Source organism: Schistocerca serialis, chromosome 5, assembly GCF_023864345.2.
Source record: "Schistocerca serialis cubense isolate TAMUIC-IGC-003099 chromosome 5, iqSchSeri2.2, whole genome shotgun sequence".
NCBI lineage: Eukaryota > Metazoa > Arthropoda > Insecta > Orthoptera > Acrididae > Schistocerca > Schistocerca serialis.
Window position 1 is genome coordinate 259534252 of NC_064642.1, and position 22237 is coordinate 259556488.

The window sequence follows — 22237 nt, forward strand, 5'->3', positions numbered from 1 at the left end:
TTGACTGTCTGCAACTGTAACGCACACTGATGTTTGTGTTTCAGCCCTACGACCCCGTAGCAGTGCCGGCACCTAACTGCAAGTCATGACAGTAACACTACCATCAACGTAAATCTTGTTGCGCACCGTCTGAATACCGTTCCTATAAAGATGGGCACCCATACGGTAAATATTTTTCCGTCTGTTGGTTGGTTGGTTGGTTTGGGGAAGGAGACCAGACAGCGTGGTCATCTGTCTCATCGGATTAGGGAAGGATGGGGAAGGAAGTCAGCCGTGCCCTTTCAGAGGAACCATCCCGGCATTTGCCTGGAGTGATTTAGGGAAATCACGGAAAACCTAAATCAGGATGGCCGGACGCGGGATTGAACCGTCGTCCTCCCGAATGCGATTTCCGTCTGTACTGGTTCGAGTAGCGAAAGTTTAATTACAACCACGCTGTGTAATTACGGAAATAATCTCAAGATAATTGTACCAGTTGTCTATTTGTCTACCTTTGGATCAGACTGCCAAGTCCGAAGACAAAAAAAAATCTGAAGCTGCTGGGAATCTAGGAAGCTCATATCTCGCACCGCTGCTCTTACACGTTCGCGAGGGCTATTTCGAGTTAGTGCAATCCCTGACATCGAACCTGCGAATTCGCTCAATGGCTACTGTCATGTATACTTAGTAAGGAGTGCAAATGCTAAGACACTACTCTGGAATTGATCATACTATCGTCGTGAATACGGTTTCCTTTAAAGATGCACCCCATTTTCCCAGAAGCCTCCCAACAAATCTAAGTCTACTGATTTTACTTTTCGTCCCGTTTCGTATCGTTTCTTAGTATTATCGCAAAATATTTAGACGATGTGACGAGTGTACCAGACGTTAACATCTAGTCTTGTAGCCTGATGATGCTAGTGGGTTGTTTCTCTATATTTACATCAAGTGGGAATATCGTACAAGTATTCTGGCATTTCTTTACGCTCGTTAAACAACGCTACATCTCCGTAGACCAGTGGTTCTCAACCCTGAGGCGTAAAATGAAATTTTCTGAGGTGTAAAAACTTCACTATTTGATTCTACACCGGTTCCCGTGAGATCACCGAAGTTAAGCGCTGTCGGGCGTGGTCGGCACTTGGATGGGTGACCATCCAAGCCGCCATGCGCTGTTGCCATTTTTCGTGGTGCACTCAGCCTCGTGATGCCAATTGAGAAGCTACTCGACCGATTACTAGCGGCTTCGGTCAAGAATACCATCATAACGACCGGGAGAGCGGTGTGCTGACCCCACGCCCGTCCTATCCGCATCCTCCTTGAGGATGACACGGCGGTCGGATGGTCCCGTTAGGCCACTCGTAGCCTGAAGACGGAGTGCTAATACTGATTACATTAGTTATCAATAATTACTTTTTCTCAGTTAGTAGCATTAATGCGACGGAGGTTACAGGTTCCTCAAATAGTACATCCATTACAAGCATATGTTGTGCTTTGTCCTGTAAATTTCTGATAATAAAAGTGAGACATATAAGTAACAAATGCTAAATATCTCAAGTTCTATATAGTATCAGCAGTACTCCAGAAATTGCTTCATTACTAGCTTCGAAACAGATAAATGAATTAGACACAAAGCATTAACAGCCTCAAGTCGTACAACTGCGCCGGTTCAGAAGTAAGGGGTCCAGCAATCAAGTGACTCATAAGCAGCAAGTATAGTGCACACATTTGAACTTGTTTGATTTTAAATGGGGCTGCAGTCTACAGGTGCCGCAATGGAGGGGAGTAACGCAGGGGAAGTATGTTTCGTAGCAAGTGTCTATCCTCAGTGTGGGTAATTAGCTTTCTTATTTGAAAAGGAATTGTAGGCTGCACTTGCTATGCACTGCACATTGCTTCATCATTCATTCTAAAACACACACACACACACACACACACACACACGCGCGCGCGCGCGCGCGCGCGAACATACACACAAAATACATTCATCTTCCGCATCTTTCATCATTTTAAAAATAAAAGTGTTCCAAGAAAAGTCTTTCATTCTACAGTTTAGTTACGTGTTAAAGTTGGTGATAATGCGGAAGAAGGGCGGGGGTACTAGCTAAGGTCTGATTGCGCGGGTAATAGTCTAAGAAAGGTGGGGAATCACTGCCGTAAACTTTAGTATCGTCAGCAGACTATCAAGTAGAGCTACCGACACTAGCTTATAAATCTTATATGTACACTGAGGATATCAGAGATCCTGTTACGCTTCATAGGGACACACTTGAGATTATTTTCAATGCTGCCACACGTCCGCAGCAATTTACATGCTATGCCAAGGCGATCTGCGCGTAGCGGCAGTAAAGTATGCCTCTAAGTATGATCATGCGGCGGCCTTTGGGAGTGTGCTCCGTAAAAGGGGCTGTCGGATGCGCGACGAACATTGGGGGGGGGGGGGGGGGGGATCGTCAACTGTGCCCGTGGAAGGACGATGGTTCGACGGCCTGTAGGAGGCCGATCTCTTTGACCTTGGGATTTATCTTTATATGGTCGGTATATTTCATAAACGACGGAATAATTGAGGAGGTGACATGTAAAGACAAACACATCCAGTAAATGCAGTATCTCACTATCAACATGAAACTTGTTTCAGCTTAAAATAATCTACTGCAACGCAGACACCTTTACGTTAGCGCCAAACTGCAGTTCATGTTTGTAAACTGAATCTGCGAAGGAAATATTCCTTTAAAAAGTATATTTAAATACTGACATGATCTCATTTGCATGAATCATTTGGACATGTTCAGCTCTGAATGATTTTCAGGAGGAAATATCCCTTTTTTGTCAAATAACTTAAACCTTATTGTATAATGCTAGCTATATCATATTATATATTTGTAACAATTTAGTAGTGTATGCGAAATCCTGTAAAAAAAATTATAAACTGACAACTGTAATATTTAAACTCCTTTTCAGTGTTTTCCCAAAAGCTCTGATTTTATTGTTGCTTCACAACTAAACAATGTAACAATGGCATTACGTTTTATGGGAAACGTTTTCTGATGTATCTGTTACACTTCTTCATCCAATTTAATTCAGCACTATCAAAGTGACGAAATAATAATTATTAATGTGCTTGCTATGTAACATTTTTTTGTGTGTTGTTCCTGGTCAGATGTAAGAGAGGCCATAGGACCCTAATCTGGTAAAGACAAATAAGCAATAAATAAATGAATAAATAGTATTAGTACTATCAGGGCGCCAATATGATAGTTTACATAAGGGGGGGAGGGTTTAGACATGGAGGATTCTTAATATTTTGGAAGACAAATGGCGACTCGTAAATAGTCATAAAATAGTTCTAAAAACACCTGACTACACAACATTTTTCCCTTCCCTGAGAGCTGAGAGAGGTTAGAGTGGGGTGGGGCTTCGGGAGGGTGGCTTTCCTTTGCCCCCGGTATGAGCACCCCTGCTACTATGCAGTATGATTACGAGGAAGCAGAGAAACACTAACTGATGCTAACAGCAGCCTTGCGCGGGAATGTCTGGCTGTGACGAACGGAAATCACGTGACTTCAACCAGCGCCTCGCATTGGTCGTAATGAACTAGCTCTTCTTAAGTAATTCTAAGTCTAGGGGACTGATGACATCAGAAGTTAAGTCCCATAGTGCTTAGAGCCATTTGAACCTATGACAGATTTAAGATTATCGGATAGTGTGTCTGTCTGAAGCGGAATTTTAGCTCCATCCGGCGCTTGGGCAGTGGTGACGTTTTTGGATAATATCACTGTGGTGGTTATGTAGAGAATATTTGTACAATTATTCCATGTTAGTACGGCTGACTCATTTGATTATCATTGTAATACTTGCGACTTTTAACTGTGGTAAGGCTTCACTTGTGTATACAGAGATATTGTAAGTGATGCGTTAAAACTGTAGCTGGAGGAGCCTTACCTGAGTAACTGAGTGACAGTTTCATTAGTTACACTTGTGTTTCAATTAATCTTAATCGTTGTAAAGTCCAAGTTCCAGTCTCAGTGATTTGCCAAATTAATAAAGAATTATTCTGTTTCATTAATCACTGATTATCTTATTACTATTAAGATTAAATATGTGTTACTTAAATTGCTATGGATATGTACAGGAGGTGCACCTTATATTTATTAATATTTAAATGATTTTTGAGGAATTAATCTTTCCACTCAACGAATGAAATGCTACAATCAGAATCATGGACAAGCAGTTTTTGTTACTGCCTTGAATTTCTTATCACTGGTGTCTTTTCTAAATGCATGATACTTTTGTCAAATACATTGTGTTGAAGAACAATTTTCACTCGCGACTCAACACAGCCGTACCACTTCTTTTACCACTACACTTAGGTTTCTGCCGGACAGTCGCTTTCCAATATTACACATTGGTTTATTTTCTTAAAAATATTGACAGAGCCAATCACATATCTGTGAATACGTGCTGCGGTAATGGACTCTCGAGTCCGGTATGACCAGTGAGTGGGTGAGTGAATCACTTATCTGTGAAGATATTATGTACGATCGTATTCTGATTATCAGTCGAAAGCCTTTCGGAAATCTAGGAAGATAGACAGTCTTCCTGTTCACTTGCAGATAATGTATGACAGATTATTTAAATGAATAGTGCAAGTTACGTTCCACGCGATTGGTTTCTCCTGAATTCGAGCTGATTATGTGAGACAAGTTTCTTTTTCTCCAGGGACGTCATAATGTTTGAGCTTAAAGTATGCTCTAGGATTCTGTAACTGACGTCGGCCTGTTGGTCACCAATTCTGCGTATCCGGTCTTTTAGCCTCTTTGCTAACAACAGTGACCTGATCTTTCTTACAGACATGCGGGATTTATTGGTGCGCAAGAGCTTCCAACCTAGAGAGGAGACTTATTCTTATAAATGATAACAAGTATACATATAATATAAAAATATAGCAAATATAGCAATATAGCAAAAAGTATACATACATAATATAAAGTATACATATAAATGATAACAAGTAGCCACTAGAATACGCAGTGAACGCTGCGGCTGCCGGTGACGTGCGGGGGACTCACCTTGGGCCTCTTCCACACGAACTGGAAGGGCGGCGTCTGGTGGTAGAAGACGGAGGACTGCGTCGCCGGGAAGTCTGGGTCCTCCCACAGTTCGCCGCGCTTCAGGCACGACCGCTTGATGCGCTCGTAGTCCGTCATGGCCCTGAAACAGCAGGTAGCGACACCTGTTATGCGGAGTTTGTAATGGTACTTGAATTACGTAACCATTACGGCACCTCACCTCAACCTCAGCAATATTCTACTGTGTTTCTGTAGAATAGTTAACATATTTCTGTGACAACATTCAGACTTGATTTCATTAATGTAGAGGTACTTTGATACATCGATATGTTTATATTGCAATGATATTATTCTCATGTGTATTCTTTTTTTGTCACTATGATCTTTGACGTACTTGTAACTCTGATTTTTGGGCGTGTAAGAGGTTATTAGAGAGAGTCAAGTCTTGGTCGTCATGTTGAAAAGACGCAAATTGTAGTCAGTTTATAAAATGTGAACTTTAACAGTGAGGAAGATATTTTCAAGTATGTTTTATATTGTGAAGTGATGTTTTGTGAGTTATGTGATATTGCAACAAAAGTAATAAAAAAGAAGTGTAACTTAAATTCGGAGTGCTGGTTACTTTTTTACATCACCATTGTGCTAACTTGCAAAAGTTTAATCTTCAAGATTGGTTTATGAAACACATCTATAAAACTTTTGAATATCGCAGAATAACACCTAGGCCTCTTTGCATCCGAGCTTGGAATCATCACCACCACCTAGATTTTCGACGATTGAGCCACGAGTTCACAACGAGACCAGCGTGGGAAACACGAAAAGATGAGTGCCTAGTTTATCCATTATTTCATGAAATGACTTCATTAACTGTGCTCTAATAACACCTGCCTCATAATACAACGTTGTTGTTGCCCGAAAATGCAATGAGCAACACCACAATCATAATTAATTTTTGACCTTTGTTGTGGTAGGGTTGTTAGAAGCTCCAGAGGTCGGACTCTCTATGACATACAGTTTATTGTCGCAGTGCAAGAGCAGCAATGACATAACCGCGCAACACATGCGCAGTTTAAAGTTCGTTTATTCTATTATTAGCTGAGTACCCGAACTTGTCCAAGCACGTATTTATTCCAGTCTTCTACTAGCCCTAATCCTCCCTCTATCTGACCATCTCTTACTCCCACCTCTCTCTATCCACCTCCTTCTCCCCGCCCCCCCCCCCTTGTCCATCTCCTCTCCCCAACTCTCTGTCCATCTCCCTCTCTCCCCCCCTCTCCACCACCTTCTCTCTCCATGTTATGACCGCTACTCCAATAGCAACTTGCTGGTTCTTACCCTCATAATGTTTCTTTCCAGATAAGAAGTATTAGGTTGGTGGATAAGTTCGTAACGTTTTCTCATAAGTTTAATAAACACAACAGACACACAGAACAGAGACTTTAGTCATTAATAATATACTCCCCTACACTATTTACAACAATCTGTAGAAATCACGTTGTTCTGAGGCGAAGAACGCGTCCAGCGATGTTCGGAGCGCATTTTCACCCGGGAAGGAAGTTGCTTGGAGGTTGCTCGATAGAGAGATGAAAAAGTGAAACATCCGAGGGCGCAAGATCAGGTGAATAAGGCAGGTGCCAAATGACTTCCTAACCCAATTCTTGTGTGGAGTTTTGTGTTAGTCTAGCAGAATGCGGGTGGGCATCTTCGTGGAGTAGCATTACTTCTTGCGGTCTTTCTGATCGTTCTTAGATTGCGCCAGTAAGACGTCGCAGTTGTTGACAATAAATGTCAGCAGTGATGATCATACCTCGGGGAAGCAATTCGTAGTACACCACACCTTCGCTGCTCCATCTGATTCATAACATTATTTTTCGCGGACGTGCGCAGGTCTTTTTACGTGGAGTTGCTGCTTTTCTTGGGCTCAACCATTCTTTTCTTTTCCTTATGTTTGCAGGAAGACATCGTTACTCGTCACCAATGACGATCCAGGACAGGAAATCTTGCTTGCTAGTATTCGTCGATAAGGCTGTTTGGATTGACTTATGGCTGTAGCCATTGGCTAGAAACGCTGCGCGTAATCCTTTAAGCTCAGGTGTCATGTTTTGAGCACCACTTGAGCGCTGCGCACGGATTGCCAAAGAACGGATGACCGAGTTCTTCTGCGCAGGATGGTGGTAGGATTGGGCGTGCAGATACCTGTCTGTATGTGTAGGATTGCGATATACTCTGTGACCCAGTGTGCCCTCCGTTGTCCTGTATACTTCGCCGTCTAGAAATGGAATTCCACCATTCTTCTTTACTTCGAGCGTGAACTGTATCTTCCCGTGCATGTTGTTCAAATATTCGTGAAACTTGTGTAGCTCCGTTTCACAATGAGACCATATATCGAATGTGTCGTCCACCTATCTGAACCAGCAACGTGGGAGCAAAGGAGTTGAACCAAGGGCCGTTGATTCAAAGGCTTCGATGAATATGTTGGCTGCCAGCGGAGATAGGAGAGACCCCATTGCTACGCCGTCTGTCTGTTCGTAGTATTTTCCCTTCCATGTGAAGTACATTGAAGTCAGGCACAACTCAGCCAGGTCGCATATGTCTGGCGGGACATGCTCCTGAAGGATTCGGATAGTTTCATCTACCGGCACGTTCGTAAATAGTGACTTCACGTCAAAGCTGACTATGATGTCCATAGATAAAATTGTTTCACCCGTTAGGCGTTCTATAAAGTGCATCGAGTTCTTCACGTAAGAGTCCATCTTGCCAACTAGACGTCTTAATTTTCAGGCTAGATACTTTGCCAGATTGTAAGTAGGCGAATTGATCCCATTCACTATTGACATCAAAGGATAACTGTCCTTTCGTATCTTTGGAACACCGTAAATTCTAGGAGCGATTGGTACTCTGGGAGTAAGACCCTTGGCCGTGTCAGCGCCAATTCTCAAGTGCTTAGTCGAGGTCTGCGTCTTTAGAATTATCTTCGCCGTAGGGTCCGCCCTTAGTTCTTTGTAGATGGGATCATTTAATAATTCTTTCATCTTGTCCACGTACTGCACGGTGCCTAAGATGACAGTAGCATTGCCTTTTCTGTTGTTAATATCACAATTTCGTCGTTGTCCTTCAGTCCCTTGATAGCTGCCCTTTTCTCTCGGCTAGGGTTGTGTTTCGGTGGCTTGGCATGTAGTAGAACTCAAACGGTTTCCTGCCTAATTTTCTCAGCTTCTATCGTAATGTGTGCCGGAGTGCAGTTTTCACGGAATCGATAATTTCTTCCGTAGGAATCCGCTCAGGTGTGACCGCAAACCGTAATTTATGGTACAACGCGACTAAAAGAAGGAATCGTCTGATACAACATATCCTTAGGCATCAAGGAATCGCCACTTCGGTAGTGGTCGGAAATGAGGGGGTTGGGGGTGAGGGCGGGGGGAGCAAAAATTGTAGAGGAAGACCAAGGTTTGCTGTAGCAAGCAGGTTCAAATGGATGTAGGTTGCAGTGGCTATACCAAAAATAAGATACCTGCACAGGATGTACTAGCGAGGAGAGCTGCTTCAAACCAGTCTTCGGACTGAAAACAACAAAAACAATAACGTATACCAACGGTGTAAACTACAACACACTCCTTAATCGCCGATTGTCCAGCACCACAGAATGCACTTTCTCGATAAAAATGGATTAAAAACAGTCTTGACAGAAATAAAATATTTATTTACTACGGTGTAAGTAATACTCAGGTATAAGTAATACGTATAGTCCTGATCTTCTCTTCAATACTGCTCTGTTATCACCTGTTATTAGTATGTTTGCTTCTAAAGGTCTTGTGTCGTGTATTAATGTTCATGATATGCTCAACACATTATTTAAGTGATGGCAAATGTAATCTTGTGGTCTAAACTATTTTAACCATTATCCGTGAAGATGGTCCATGATTGGAAAAGGTCTATATTTAGGTTTAAAATACAAGCGGCTGATGGTCAAACAGCTTTCTATACATTACTTGAAGGCTGTTGATAGTCTCCCTCCAAAAATGTTTAAAAATGCGACACTTGGTCACGAAGAATGTTTAAATAAACAGCCTAATTCATACGTGGTACGAAAAATACCCCCAGAACACCATAGGACCACTTCTGGCGTGAACTACACTCTCCGCACACTGCCGGTTAAACGTCTCATTGGGCTGCCGGTTCACACTACGCCTTTCATCATTTGAAACGAGGCAAAATCGCGACTCATCGGTCCACTCTACGTCTCGAGTCAGCTGCTGTCTGGTTTCTGTGTTGTTTGGCCCACTGAAGACGTGCTGCCTTGTATAGCGCTGCGAGTAACGGCCTTTTGCAGATTAGCTCTCTCCAATTGCCCGCTGTATGAAGTTCCTTTCACAGTGTTCGCTCGGACTCTGGTTAAGATGGGCCTGCAACAATTGACGGTAGCGACTACTGTTGGGTTAAGGCCAATTCTCTTTGACTCACCTCTGATCCATGTCGGTTAGGATCCCCTTTTTTTCATTACGTTTACGCTGCGTTGCAGATTTGCGAGTGGTATTCCATTTCTTGTAGATACGTTAGAAAGTCTCCTTAAGGGAAGACGGTGGCAGAAATAATGAAAAATTTACAAATTATTTTTATTTGTTTATTTGATAGTAAATATAATTGAGATTATTATACCAAATTTTTTCCTTGAAATTCGAGCTACAAATGGCATAAAGAAATTAAAACCCTAAGCAGTGTAATGCGCCAAACCCGCTTTTCAATGTACCAAATGGAGGAAAAATTTTATTGCAGAATTAGGCCTGTGAACCTAGAAAATATAGCTTTACAAGGCTGTGATTTTTTGTATATATAACAGCAGTGTTGTAAAGAAGGCTGTGGAGCCATTTTTGTTCGATCAGTGTGGTATAGAAGGCTGTGGAGTGTTGTAAACAAGTTTTGTGCTGTTCAGTATAATTCGAGTGACACTTGATTTATTGTGCCATTCTTTGTGCAAGGTTGAAGCTGTTGATCCCTTTTTACAATGCCTAGGCCTGGTAAAGTATTTAAAAAATATAGTAAGTCCCATATTTCCAATATAAAGCGAAAAACTGACATTGAGGTTAGGGTCAGGCCTGCAGATGCAAACATTAGCTTGTCTCCAAGTGCATCTAAAATAAAACTTGGAACAGGGATTGTGTCACAAGAAACAAATCATGACGGAAATACAATTTTCAGAATTGTGGATCTGGAAATGGTGGCAGAAGCACTTAGAAAAGCCTGCAAGTGATCTGTTTGTGGAGGAAATGTGGATTTGGTTGATGATGGAAAGAGAGAAAGTTTGGTCTGCACATTGCACATTTTGTGTCAAAACTGTGATGCTGACAGACCATTCAATACATCAAAGGTCAGTAGTAGAATCTATGAAGCCAATATGAGATTTAATTATGGACTAAGATGTATAGGGATTGGAAGAGTTGGTGGAAACCTTTTATGTGTTATTATGAACGTGCCTGGTCCTCCCCTAAAATTTTCTGCATTGAATACTGCTCTCCTCAATGCAGTTGCAGAAGTAAGTGAAGAGAGCATGAAAATGGCAGTCCTGGGGGCAACTCAAGAAAATTGTGAAGCAACTAATAGCAACGATACAGCAGTTTCCTGTGACCGTTCTTGGATGAAGAGGAGGCATACTTCACTGCATGGAGTTTCAACAATCATTAGTGTCGAAACTGGAAAAGTATTAGACTTAGAGGTGACGTCTAAATATTGTTCTGCATGTTCCTTGCACAAGAAGTATATTGATGCAGGAAAGAAATAGAATGGCAAGAAGCCCATAAAGCTGTTTGTAGAAGAAATTATGCAGGCTCCAGTGGTGGGATGGAAGCTGCAGATATGAAATTCATTTTCCAAAGATCTTTGCAAAAGTATGGAGTAAGATACGTACAGTATTTAGGAGATGGAGACTCTAGTGCTTTCAAGAATGTAGTTGAAAGTCAGCCCTATGGAAAAGATTGCACTATTGAGAAACTGGAGCGTTTAGGCCATATTCAGAAGAGGATGGGTGGACGACTCTGAAGACTTGTTGCAGACAATAAAGGCAAGCTACTAGAGGATGGGAAGCCACTGGGAGGTAAAAACAGACTAACAAAGAAGGGAATTGACAGCCTACAAGTCTATTATGGTGCTGCAATTAGAAGTAACCTCACAAGCTTGGACAGTATGAGGAAAGCAGTATGGGCCATTTGGTTTCATTACTTGTCGACAGACACTACATCTCAACATGGCCTCTGTTCTAATGAATGGTGCAAATTTTTGAAAAGTAAGGAAAGTGAGGAAGCTTATACCCATAAAAATAACCTTCCTAATGAGGTTTCAATGGCCATTAAACCAACTTTTAGAGCACTGGCTTCACCAGAACTGCTAGAAAAATGTCTGCATGGGAAAACACAGACCCCAAATGAAAGTTTCAATGCTGTTATTTGGAAAAGATGTCCAAAGACTGTGTTTGTTTCCAATTTGGTAGTGCAGATTTCTGCTTTGGAAGCTGCAGCAGTGTTTAATGATGGGAATGTGGCAAGGCTTCACATCCTCAGCAAGTTGGGCTTTACACCTGGAGTCTTCACTGAGCAGATACTGCAGATCGTCGATAAGCAAAGAATCGCGAAGGCGGAGACTTCAGTACAGAACATACAAAAAATTGCTAGGCAAAGGATGTAAATTTTGTGTAGAATTTTTTCCAGTATGTGGCCAATAAAAGCACTTAAATTTCACAACTTTTTGCTATTTTCGACCGTTCACTTGCAGATGTGATAAAATTACAGGGGATTCATGCTTATCAACCAGCACATAATGCATTAGTGAAAGGTACGGTGACTCACGATAGTCACCGAAGCAGAACACTAACACGTCATTTACTTGTGGAATTCATGCATTGATAGTAGTGGTCAAAATCGTGACGTAGAAGACCCCTTTGTGGATTCATTATATAACATTTTTTTTCAAATTAATAACGTCTCAGGATTAGTTATCAATGCGGTACCGTGCCGAGACACCGATGTCGGCATTAACATGGCGAATATGTGGACCTAAAGGAAACGAAGGATGGTTGACGTCACTAACAACACGAGAAATCCAAATCAGAACTCCCCATCCATGGAAATAGGTGGTTCTGGACCGTGAATGTTGTTGTTATTAATGCCTTAAAATATTTAAAAATTAGAAAATATGAGATCACAGACAGAAAATAGGAGTTTTGATCAATGACATAAATTGATGGAAAGCTCATTGTCTGAAAGGAACTGCCATGTTACGTTCATTGGTTTAGTCACCTCAGAATCAAACTGTCACCTTCCAGCTAGTCTAGGTCCCAGACTACGACACAGATCAGTCTGTCACCGCAACCTCATAAAAAATATGGGTGTAGAATATAAGGCAATCCGAAACATCGTTCCCCTCAATGAATCCACATCTCCACTAGTAAATAATACGATCTAAGGTACCACATAAAAAATAAACGACGTGTTGTTTATAAACGTACGACAGACATCTAAAACTGAAACATACAAAAGAACGACCCAGAATCTATTTATATAACGCCTGACGTCCCACTTCAAAGGATTTACAGACGACTTTCTTTATTCACTAGATCTATCGTAGCCGGCAACAGATATATATTTAAAATACATCACAAACATATCATTTTTAAGTGCTTGTATCTCTCATTAACAAGTTACAATTCATACATATTACGTACGTACAATGATTTAAAAGCTATGAAACAAATCTGGTTATTAATGATCTTTTCGAGCTACTTCATTTTCGCGACCCAAATTCCAATTCTTCGAAACTTCCACCTATCTTTACTTCTTTTCTCCGTACACAGTCCTCATGTATTGGTCCAGTTATCTGTGCTGCGTCATCTCGTTACTTAATGGACAGAACTATTTCGGCAGAGGTGTGCCTTTCAACATTTATATTGATAAAATTAAATTTCCCTCTAGACATTTGAGTCTCATCTTTTTCTACGATGGCACAAATTTTACTTCATTTCTTCAGTTTCCATAATTTATATTGATGTTCTCCATTTAACTGTTTCCTGGTCAATCCTTTAAGCATGCCGCGTGTCTTGGGATTTTGCAGTGCCTGCAAGATAGGTGGAAACGAGGACGATGCCCCGCATCACACGGCATTTGTGGTTGCCGGTTGGGCAAAGGATACTCGCCTACCTAATCCACATTTATGCTCTCTCTTTTATATTCATTACTGATTTTAGGTAAACAATCGTAATATCCTTACTCCAATCTGACTTATTTTAGTTACATTATCTGCTACGCCGTTTTGTTTCATACTTGTGTGAAATCTGTGACAAAGCGTAAAATTAAAAAAAAAAAAAAAAATGGCTCTGAGCACTATGGGACTTAACATCTATGGTCATCAGTCGCCTAGAACTTAGAACTACTTAAACCTAACTAACCTCAGGACATCACACAACACCCAGTCATCATGAGACAGACAAAATCCCTGACCCCGCCGGGAATCGAACCAGGGAACCTGGGCGCGGGAAGCGAGAACTCTACCGCACGACCACGAGTTACGGGCCGTATAAGTTTTAAAAGAATGATTTTGTAGAGGACAGAAAATTTTCGCTAAATTTATTAATATCACAGATTTAATTTAAAATGAAACGTGTAGCTAGGACGTTACCAATATCAAATACTGATACACAGCAAATTAGCTAGCAAACGTTCTATAACAAAGAAATGCGAGGTTTCGAGCACTTAGATCAGTGACAATGCGTGACTTCTGGACGTGCGAAATACTTTAAGGCGCTTCTGCGTTACTGCCCAACTTCCACTTTTGTGCTATCTGCTCCATTTCTTGATAATTTCATCAGTATTTTACCTTAAATAGCCCTTCTAGACATTTGTAGACGTTATCGTGACTCGTAAAATGCTGTTCGTTAATGTGGACACATGGACTACCACGGCTAACCGCTCAACAACACCGATATGTGTTCTTAAGAACACGGCGGAATCCAACCACGTGCATTAGTAATAGAAACTTATAACTCTGAAAATGAGTGTTTTCTATATCACTAGAAGTTATGAAACTATGAATTTATTGTCCCAGAAAAATAACTACCATAAAAATTTTATGTTAATCTATCATAGCAGTATGCAACAACCTACCTTTCACTGTTTCCTTGTGTTTGCCGTGTTTACTGTTGTTGGATGTAAGTTCCGCCAATTGTGCACCGCTTTTTCCAAGTTCCCAAACATGTTTCAGCACCTCTGTGCCATCAGTAGTGGGTTTATGTTTCATTTAATCTTTAATGTGAACATTTTTACTGAGTGATTACAATATTACCGGAATATTTAGTTCACACAACAATTTGTTTCTTTTAGTTAATACCTTTACACTCAGTTTGCTTGGTTTTTCAGGACCACTTGTGCATTATTTATTGCAGGTAGCTTGTCATCTGAAACTAAACGATGTTGTGGGAAATTCTGTTGGGAGTTAACCTATCATTTTATGCTTTAAACGTAATTTAGTTTGTCGCGATATTTCGTGACTTTTTGTGTGACGAGCTCCTTTTTCTGAGCATGATGACAAAAAAGGGCTTTTACTCACGTTTTTGTGTGGCAAGCCCTTTTTCTGAGCATGATGAGTGCATACAGAGTGTAAAGGTATTAACTAAAAGAAACAAATTGTTGTTTGAACTAAATATTCCTGTAACTTTGTAATAATTTAGTAAAAATGTTCACATTACATATTAAATAAAACAGAAACTCACTGATGTTGGCACAGAGGTGCTGAAACATGTTTGGGAACTTCGAAAAAACGGTGATGGCAGAAATTACATCCAACAGTTTTGTTATAAACTTTCGTGGGAATACTTGGGATCTTATCAAGTTGGACTAACTAGAGATGTTGAACGAATAAATGGTAGAGCAGCAACATAATAAGTTTGTGTTTCTGCAGAACGCTTTCACAGCAATGGTAATAAATCTAAAAACAAATTTTCTAAAACTGGTTATCGGTTTCAATCTACCGCCCTCAAATAAGAATCCACTACGGATCTCGAAAATGAAATTAGATCAATTAAAACGTGAAAATGCAAGGCGCAATTTATCTAACAATTCGAACAGCGTAAATCAGAAGTTGTTCTTCCCGTTCTCAATTCGTCCTATCCTCGATCTAGCACGAATAGACGACCATTCACAGCACGTTATTGGAAACTATCTTTTGCAGCGTGTTGCATATTCTAAACGCCAAGGTACGACGACAGAGACACTCTTCCCTTACACAGTGCACTGCCTCCTCACTGCCTGCCTACCGTGCCACGTGCATGCTACCGGCGCTTAATATTCGTTTCATGTAGGTTGTCGCCTGCGTCACTTCCGTGCGGACGTCAAGACATCTATCAGCAACAGGAATTGTGGTATCACTACAAGGAAGGCGTACTCCCAAATGGCCTATGCTTTAGAGACCACAAAATCAACTCATTATACCTGGTATCTAGTACAAATTTTTGTTGCTATCCGTGAATTAAATGCGTCTTAGAATTTTCTGCAACAGACAATTTGCATCCCTTTTTGCAGGTGTGCACCTTCTGCTGCCTTAAAGTAGGTTAGACAGACTGACGTCTCAGTATCTCCAAATATACCACAAACTGTAATTTTTAGTGTACCGTACTTCAGTCGGTAAAAACGGAACCCTCATAGCGTCACTTTGTTGTCCGTCTGTCTGTCCGACAATTCAGGAATCGAGTTGAAATTTATATCACATAGTAATATCTACGGCCTCTTGTCGCTGTAAAAACGTGAAGCTTACGTGTCACTACAATCAAAAGATACGGCCATTTTTATCACATATTTTGACACTCGCAAACTCATTCATCAAAAACTACATGGTAATTCACGTCGACCTAGAGTCATGAAATTTACCAAGAAGCAAGGTTTCACACTACAACCAAAGGAAAAAAATCCGAAATTTGTTAATTTGTAATCACATCACATAAAAAAATATTTCTTTTGTCATTTTCTATCTGACATCAGACTTGAAATTAATACATTTTCGAAAGTCTTTGAATCCCTGTATCAGATATCTTACCAGTATCAGTTCGATAACAGACAAAAATCATCGAGATCCTCGATTTCCGAAATGCATTATCTGTCTACAAACATAATTAAGTTTGTACGGAATCCTCGGTGTGTGAGTCCTACTCGCACCTGGCCAATTTTCTTTGTCAAGGCCTCACAACGGTTCCAGTTCTGGTCGTAAATCAGTAGAAGGCCGGCCAAGGCTAACCACCTCAAATCAAGCGTTAGTAACACGTCGAAATCCGTCGACGTTTATAACAAAATAATGTGCAGAGTTATCAGTTGCCTCAGCACAGGACAAGCAGAATTAGTAGGCGCCGCAAAAAATCTCATTGGTACCAAGAAATTCGATTACTAGGAACTACATTCATAGACATAAAACCTGCCAGGTTAGCCGAGACCGCTAACGCGCTGCTTCCTCGTGTAGGCGCGCCGGCCCCGGATCGAATCCGCCCGGCAGATTCTGACGAGGGCCGGTATGCCGGCCAGCCTGGATGTGGTTTTCAGGCGGTTTTCCACATCCCACTAGTTGAATACCAGGCTGGTCCCCAAGTCCCGCCTCAGTTACACGCATCGTGGACATTTGAAGCACTTTCGCACTATTTCATGATTTACACTAAACACAGATAGCTGGGGTACACTCATTCCGTTCTGGGGGGTATGGGGGTGGCGGCAGGAAGGGCAGCTGGCTACCCCTTAAAATTAACCATGTCAAATCCGTACTTAACCCTGCCGACCCTTCGCACGATGCGGAACAAAGGCAATAGCAAAAGAAGAAGAAGAAATTCATAGACATAAAAGACGCCTCGGTACGGTGCAATAAAGTATCGGCTTATCGGATTGTATGTAAACTGAAGATTGTAATGGTTCTTTATTTCCGTGACCATTACGGCACTCCAACCCCAGTTCTCAATACCAGTAATATCGTACTACTTTTCTGCAAAGTAACAGACATATTTTTGTGACAATATTCACATTTGGTTTTATTAATGTATAGGTACTCCTATGTATCGATATATTACAGTGATATGGTTCTTGTGTGTATTCATTTCTGTGAGACTGTCATAATCTTTGACTTACTTGTAACCGTTTTGGCGCGAATGCGCACAGAGCAGTCTTTGTTTCACTTTGCAGAAGTTAAGTTGTTATTTCGGTTTGTAAAAGAACAGTCAAGTCTTGTGTTTGGTTAAAGTGGAAATTAAATACATGATGATTGATACAAAACTGTTTTCTTGATGATGTGACAATTAAGAAGAAGTATATGTGAATTTACAAGAAGTTTAATAAAAATGTGGATCGTGAACACCAAGTCAAAAGTTATATCTACCATACCATTGTTCTGATCTGGGATTGTATGATTACTAAGAATTTCCTGAAAAACGCATTTGTCGGGTCTTCAAATATTGCTAAAATACAGATCTGGACCTTCTAGCAGTCAAAGTGGAATCACCCTAGAATCAACAAGATGAACCATAACAACTTCGACGAAATCTACGTGGGAATCCATTCAAGATAAGTGCCAAAATAAATGACCTTTTACAGTGACTTCATTATTTCCATTCTGAGGATACAATCCACAGTCAATAACTTTGTTGTTGCCCGATAAAGCGAACATATGCTGCGTGAGCAACATTATTAATCTGATTTCTAAGCTATTTTGCAAGTGGTGGTATTGTTAGAAGGTGGATTGGGCAGAAAGGAAAGGGAGTGGTGATGTCAGCTGCATCGGTACATTACATGGAATCAGCTGCGACGAGTGAAAACGCGTACCGGACCAGGAGCTCCTGCTTACTAGGCAGGTGGGTTAATGACTGCGCCACCGGGACACAGTGTTTATCGCAACGGCGTGTACTGTCGCGGTACGCCTTACGGGCGACCCACATTCCCACCGAACGCCTCCTATCCACAGTCCCTGTCCATTTCCTTCACGCTCGCTACTCTGAGATTCCCTCAGGAGGTAGGATGCACTTGTGTATACTGTAGTGATCCAGCTACACGCAGCTAACAAAATTAAGACTTCACCTGCTATGTTGTCTAGTTCAGTTATGAATCAAACCGTATATAGTAATCGTGACTCAGTCCTGCCACTAAATTTTCGACAAATTGCCATAAAACACTGAGTCAAACTTGCTCGTTGGAAATCTGATGTGGTGTGGAAAAAACACTCTCTGATTTCTACTAACAGAATTTGGCGATTTTGCCTAACACAGTTAAATACGGTACACCTGCCTGCGTATATGGTTATGATGGTGTGGCAATATGACATTTACTTCTAAGTGAACACAAAGTACTCAGTCTGACACTTGTTATTATGTTTACTCGCATCTACGTATATCGCACCAAGCGAGTGTCAACAGCTCTGCTGTCATTGGCTGTTGCATTTAGCTTTATGGCGGGCGCCCCAATTCGCACAAATACAATGCCTAAATAATTTCACATTAAATTCACTCACAGAAATTACGGTGTACACATGTTTCACACTCACCAAGAGATACTTAAAACAGTAGGCAGTGGCAGCAGCGCTAAAATTAAGAATGACAGAAATAAGCATAGGATTGGAAACAACTATACTAATGGAGGTCAATAATGTCTACATTAATACCAAAATTTCGCTAACTTCACATTTATTTTGAAGAACAGACAAATTGAAGATTAGTTTCTTCGAACAAGTACCAAATAGAAAGTTTACAATTTTAATTGTTCTTTTAGTCTTTGACGAGAGCTAAAGCAGCCAGTGAGGTGCAATGTCGTTGCCAGCTTATCATTGCAGACGGCGTGTTGAAATCAGCTCCAACATCTGTAGATGCTGCATATGAATTCTCATGTGGAATTTTACTTTCCACTCGGCGACGATTTCACCAGTGGTGTATTATAGGCCACTGGATAGTACGCCGTTGTTACAGTTGTTGCCAACATTCAACTTCAGCATTCGCACGAGCGATTTACTATGTCTCTCATGTACAACACTGACGCAACACAGTTCAGTAGAGGTTTTTAAAGTTATTTCGATCGCGGAATTCGTTTACCATGCGAATAACACGAACGCGAACTCGCCACTGTTGGCGGTAACATGCACACTCGTAATAAACAGTTTCTATGCGCCTGTGGCACAATTAACGGTTCATGCACACGGCACTCAGCGACGGCGCTAATATGCACTGAAATTATAAAGTATTTAGAACACACAAACTACAATGTCGTCCGTCCATAGCTATGTTGTAGTCACGCGACGCAGTTCGTTTGGCGGTTTTACAGAAGCCAACTTCTCTGTCCACTTTAAACGTTTTTACATTCCGTTACACGAAGCAGCAGAAATGTATCTCATCGTTAATCACTTTCGTTCGCCCCGACTGTTTCACGACACGATACAGTCAACACACTTTTAACCTCCTTCCGCCTTCTCAGTACAATCATGATTCCACACACGCTCTTCTCACACTATGCGACCCTCACAATCGATATTCTGATCGCTCTCGTCCTGCTTGTACAATATCTCAGGTATAAATTTAGCTTTACAAAGTCATTCCAATCAAAATTGACGCAATAAATGACAAACGAAGAATCAAAATATTTTACGTATTCAGTTGACAAGAAAACCTAATTACTAATGTCCAAAACGGAGATATCATTTGCATACTATTACTTTCAACGAACAGTTACTTATTACATTATAGAAAAAAACAAACACTATGCTTTATCACCAGAAATTCATGTACAACTATGAAAAAAGAAAGAATGCTAGAAAGGAAAAAGAAAAAAAAGTCTTACATAGCACGCAACTAGCGGTGTTTTCAAAATATGCACTGAAGAAGGTGGACCCTTTGCCCCTCTCGACTAATCAGTTATACGAATGCGTGGTGTCTATTCTTTCGGACATGTCTGAAAGAACAGACACCACGCATTGGTATAATTGTCCAGTTGCTAAACATCCGTCCGCCTGAGTTTAACGTTAAGACTGATCGCCTTCTTTGTTGTACAGCATTTGAAAAGAGTGAGCTACGTAACATCTCTGGATTTCAGCCTCTGCCTCCCTTTCATTTCAATTATACTCGTCCATTACAATCTCGATCTTCCATCCAGTGCAGATACATACTTGATACGTCACAACAGGTTGAAAGACAGTAACGGCAAACTATCTTCACTAGAACCTAATCCAGAAGACCTATATAGGAAATCAGCATTACGCTTCATGTTCATTGCCACGGTTATTTTTATATGTAAACAACAAGATTACAATCAAAACAGTTCGAGACCAGATTCATAAGAAACATTGATTTATTGATTGTCGAAGTAAGCATGTTGTTAAGAAGATCGTTCCAATAATCGCGTGGAGTCCATGAAATCCTGTGGCAACGGAAAATGTTGGTCCACAAACTGCATCAGCGATAGTGAAGGGTTCTTTGCATTGTTCATATATTTGAAGCAAAGTGAAACATAGTCCCAATAGTACTGTGAAGAATAGTTCTCGTCATGCTTCAGTGTGGTTGGCCGGCCGGAGTGGCCGAGCGGTTCTAGGCGCTTCAGTCTGGAACCGCGCGACCGCTACGGTCGCAGGTTCGAATTCTGCCTCGGGCGTGGATGTGTGTGATGTCCTTAGGTTAGTTAGGTTTAAGTAGTTCTAAGTTCTAGGGAACTGATGACCTTAGAAGTTAAGTCCCATAGTGCTCAGAGCCATTTGAACCATTTTTCAGTGTGATTAGAACCTGTAAGTCTGTGGTGTTCTCATATTACTGTTACTCCTGATGCAAGAAGAATCGCTATATTAAGAAATTGAATTTGAATAGTGTTGAAAGACTAAATTCCTATTGGCAGTCACAGTATTCTTAATTCAACTGTTGGTGCTAGTCTTCTACTGAAGAAGGCTCAGAAGATCGATACGGAAAACAGAACTTCTGATGCAATAAATAAAATTATTCCTCATCGTAATCCAATTAAGACAAATCCTGTATGTTATACTTCGTATGTTCCCTTTCTGACTACATCCGGTTTTAATGCTTCACATTTTCTATGTAGCTTCTCCCCAGTTGAGTACAACGCCCAGAACCTTAATATAAACACATTAAACCTTCAGTAAAGTCCTTCTTTGGGATATTGTTCAACTCCCTCGTCACATTGGCTTGAATGTCGGTTATGTCGTCAAAGTACTCATCCTTCATATGAATTTCTGCAATTTTTCGTTCCGCGGTAATTTCGTGCTGATAACAAAAAGTCTCGTCACCAGTGATGATTTTTTTTCCCAGAAAAGAGTTGTCCGCATTCAGCATTTCAATCACATCGCGGCAGGCATACAGCCTTCGTTGTTTTTGTTCGGGATTCAAGGTGTGTGGCACAAACTTTGCGCACACTTCTCTTCTTCAAAACATTCTGGACAATGTACACTGCTTGGCTTAGAGATGTTGTTCCGCTACGATTGGTGGCCAAGCTGCCACTGTAATTACTGCGCTGACTCCGCTTATACGTCAGGAACCAAATCAGTCTCGAATCTTTGTGGACGGAGAGTGTACGTTTTCAGCCTTAACATACTATGTACATCCCTTCTTTCATCTTGTCTTCTTCAACACCTATACGGCACCACAGCTCGATAATAAAGATATGGAAATCAAATGAACATTGTAATAGCAAAAGGTTGCCACAATGGATAGAAGTACTGTTCCACAAACTGCGAAAAATAAGTATTACCTCAAACGAACTGTTTATTTCCCTTACATGCTGTAAGCACATTGTAGCAACAACAAAAATAATATCATTTACGGAGATTCAAGATTCTCAGAGGTGGTGAATAAAGGTACATAGTTGTTGTTGTGGTCTTCAGTGCTGAGACTGGTTTGATGCAGCTCTCCATGCTACACTATCCTGTGCAAGCTGCTTCATCTCCCAGTACCTACTGCAGCCTACATCCTTCTGAATCTGTCTAGTGTATTCATCTCTTGGTCTCCCTCTACGATTCTTATCCTCCACGCTGCCATCCAATACTAAATTGGTGATCCCTTGATGCCTCAAAACATGTCCTACCAACCGATCCCTTCTTCTAGTCAAGTTGTGCCACAAACTCCTCTTCTCCCCAATTCTGTTCAATACCTCCGCATTAGTTATGTTATCTCCCCATCTAATCTTCAGCATTCTTCTGTAGCA

The 22237-nt window shown here is 41.0% G+C and overlaps 1 protein-coding gene across 1 annotated transcript in view; it reads right to left on the reverse strand.

Annotated features, from left to right (window-relative positions):
• LOC126481052 (calpain-C) overlaps positions 1-22237 on the reverse strand; it is a 453845-nt gene that overhangs the window by 413417 nt on the left and 18191 nt on the right. Inside the window, exon 2 of the mRNA XM_050104532.1 lies at positions 5046-5187. Coding sequence (XP_049960489.1) covers positions 5046-5183 — 138 coding nt within the window. The 5' untranslated portion in view covers positions 5184-5187. The remainder of the gene's footprint in view (positions 1-5045; positions 5188-22237) is intronic.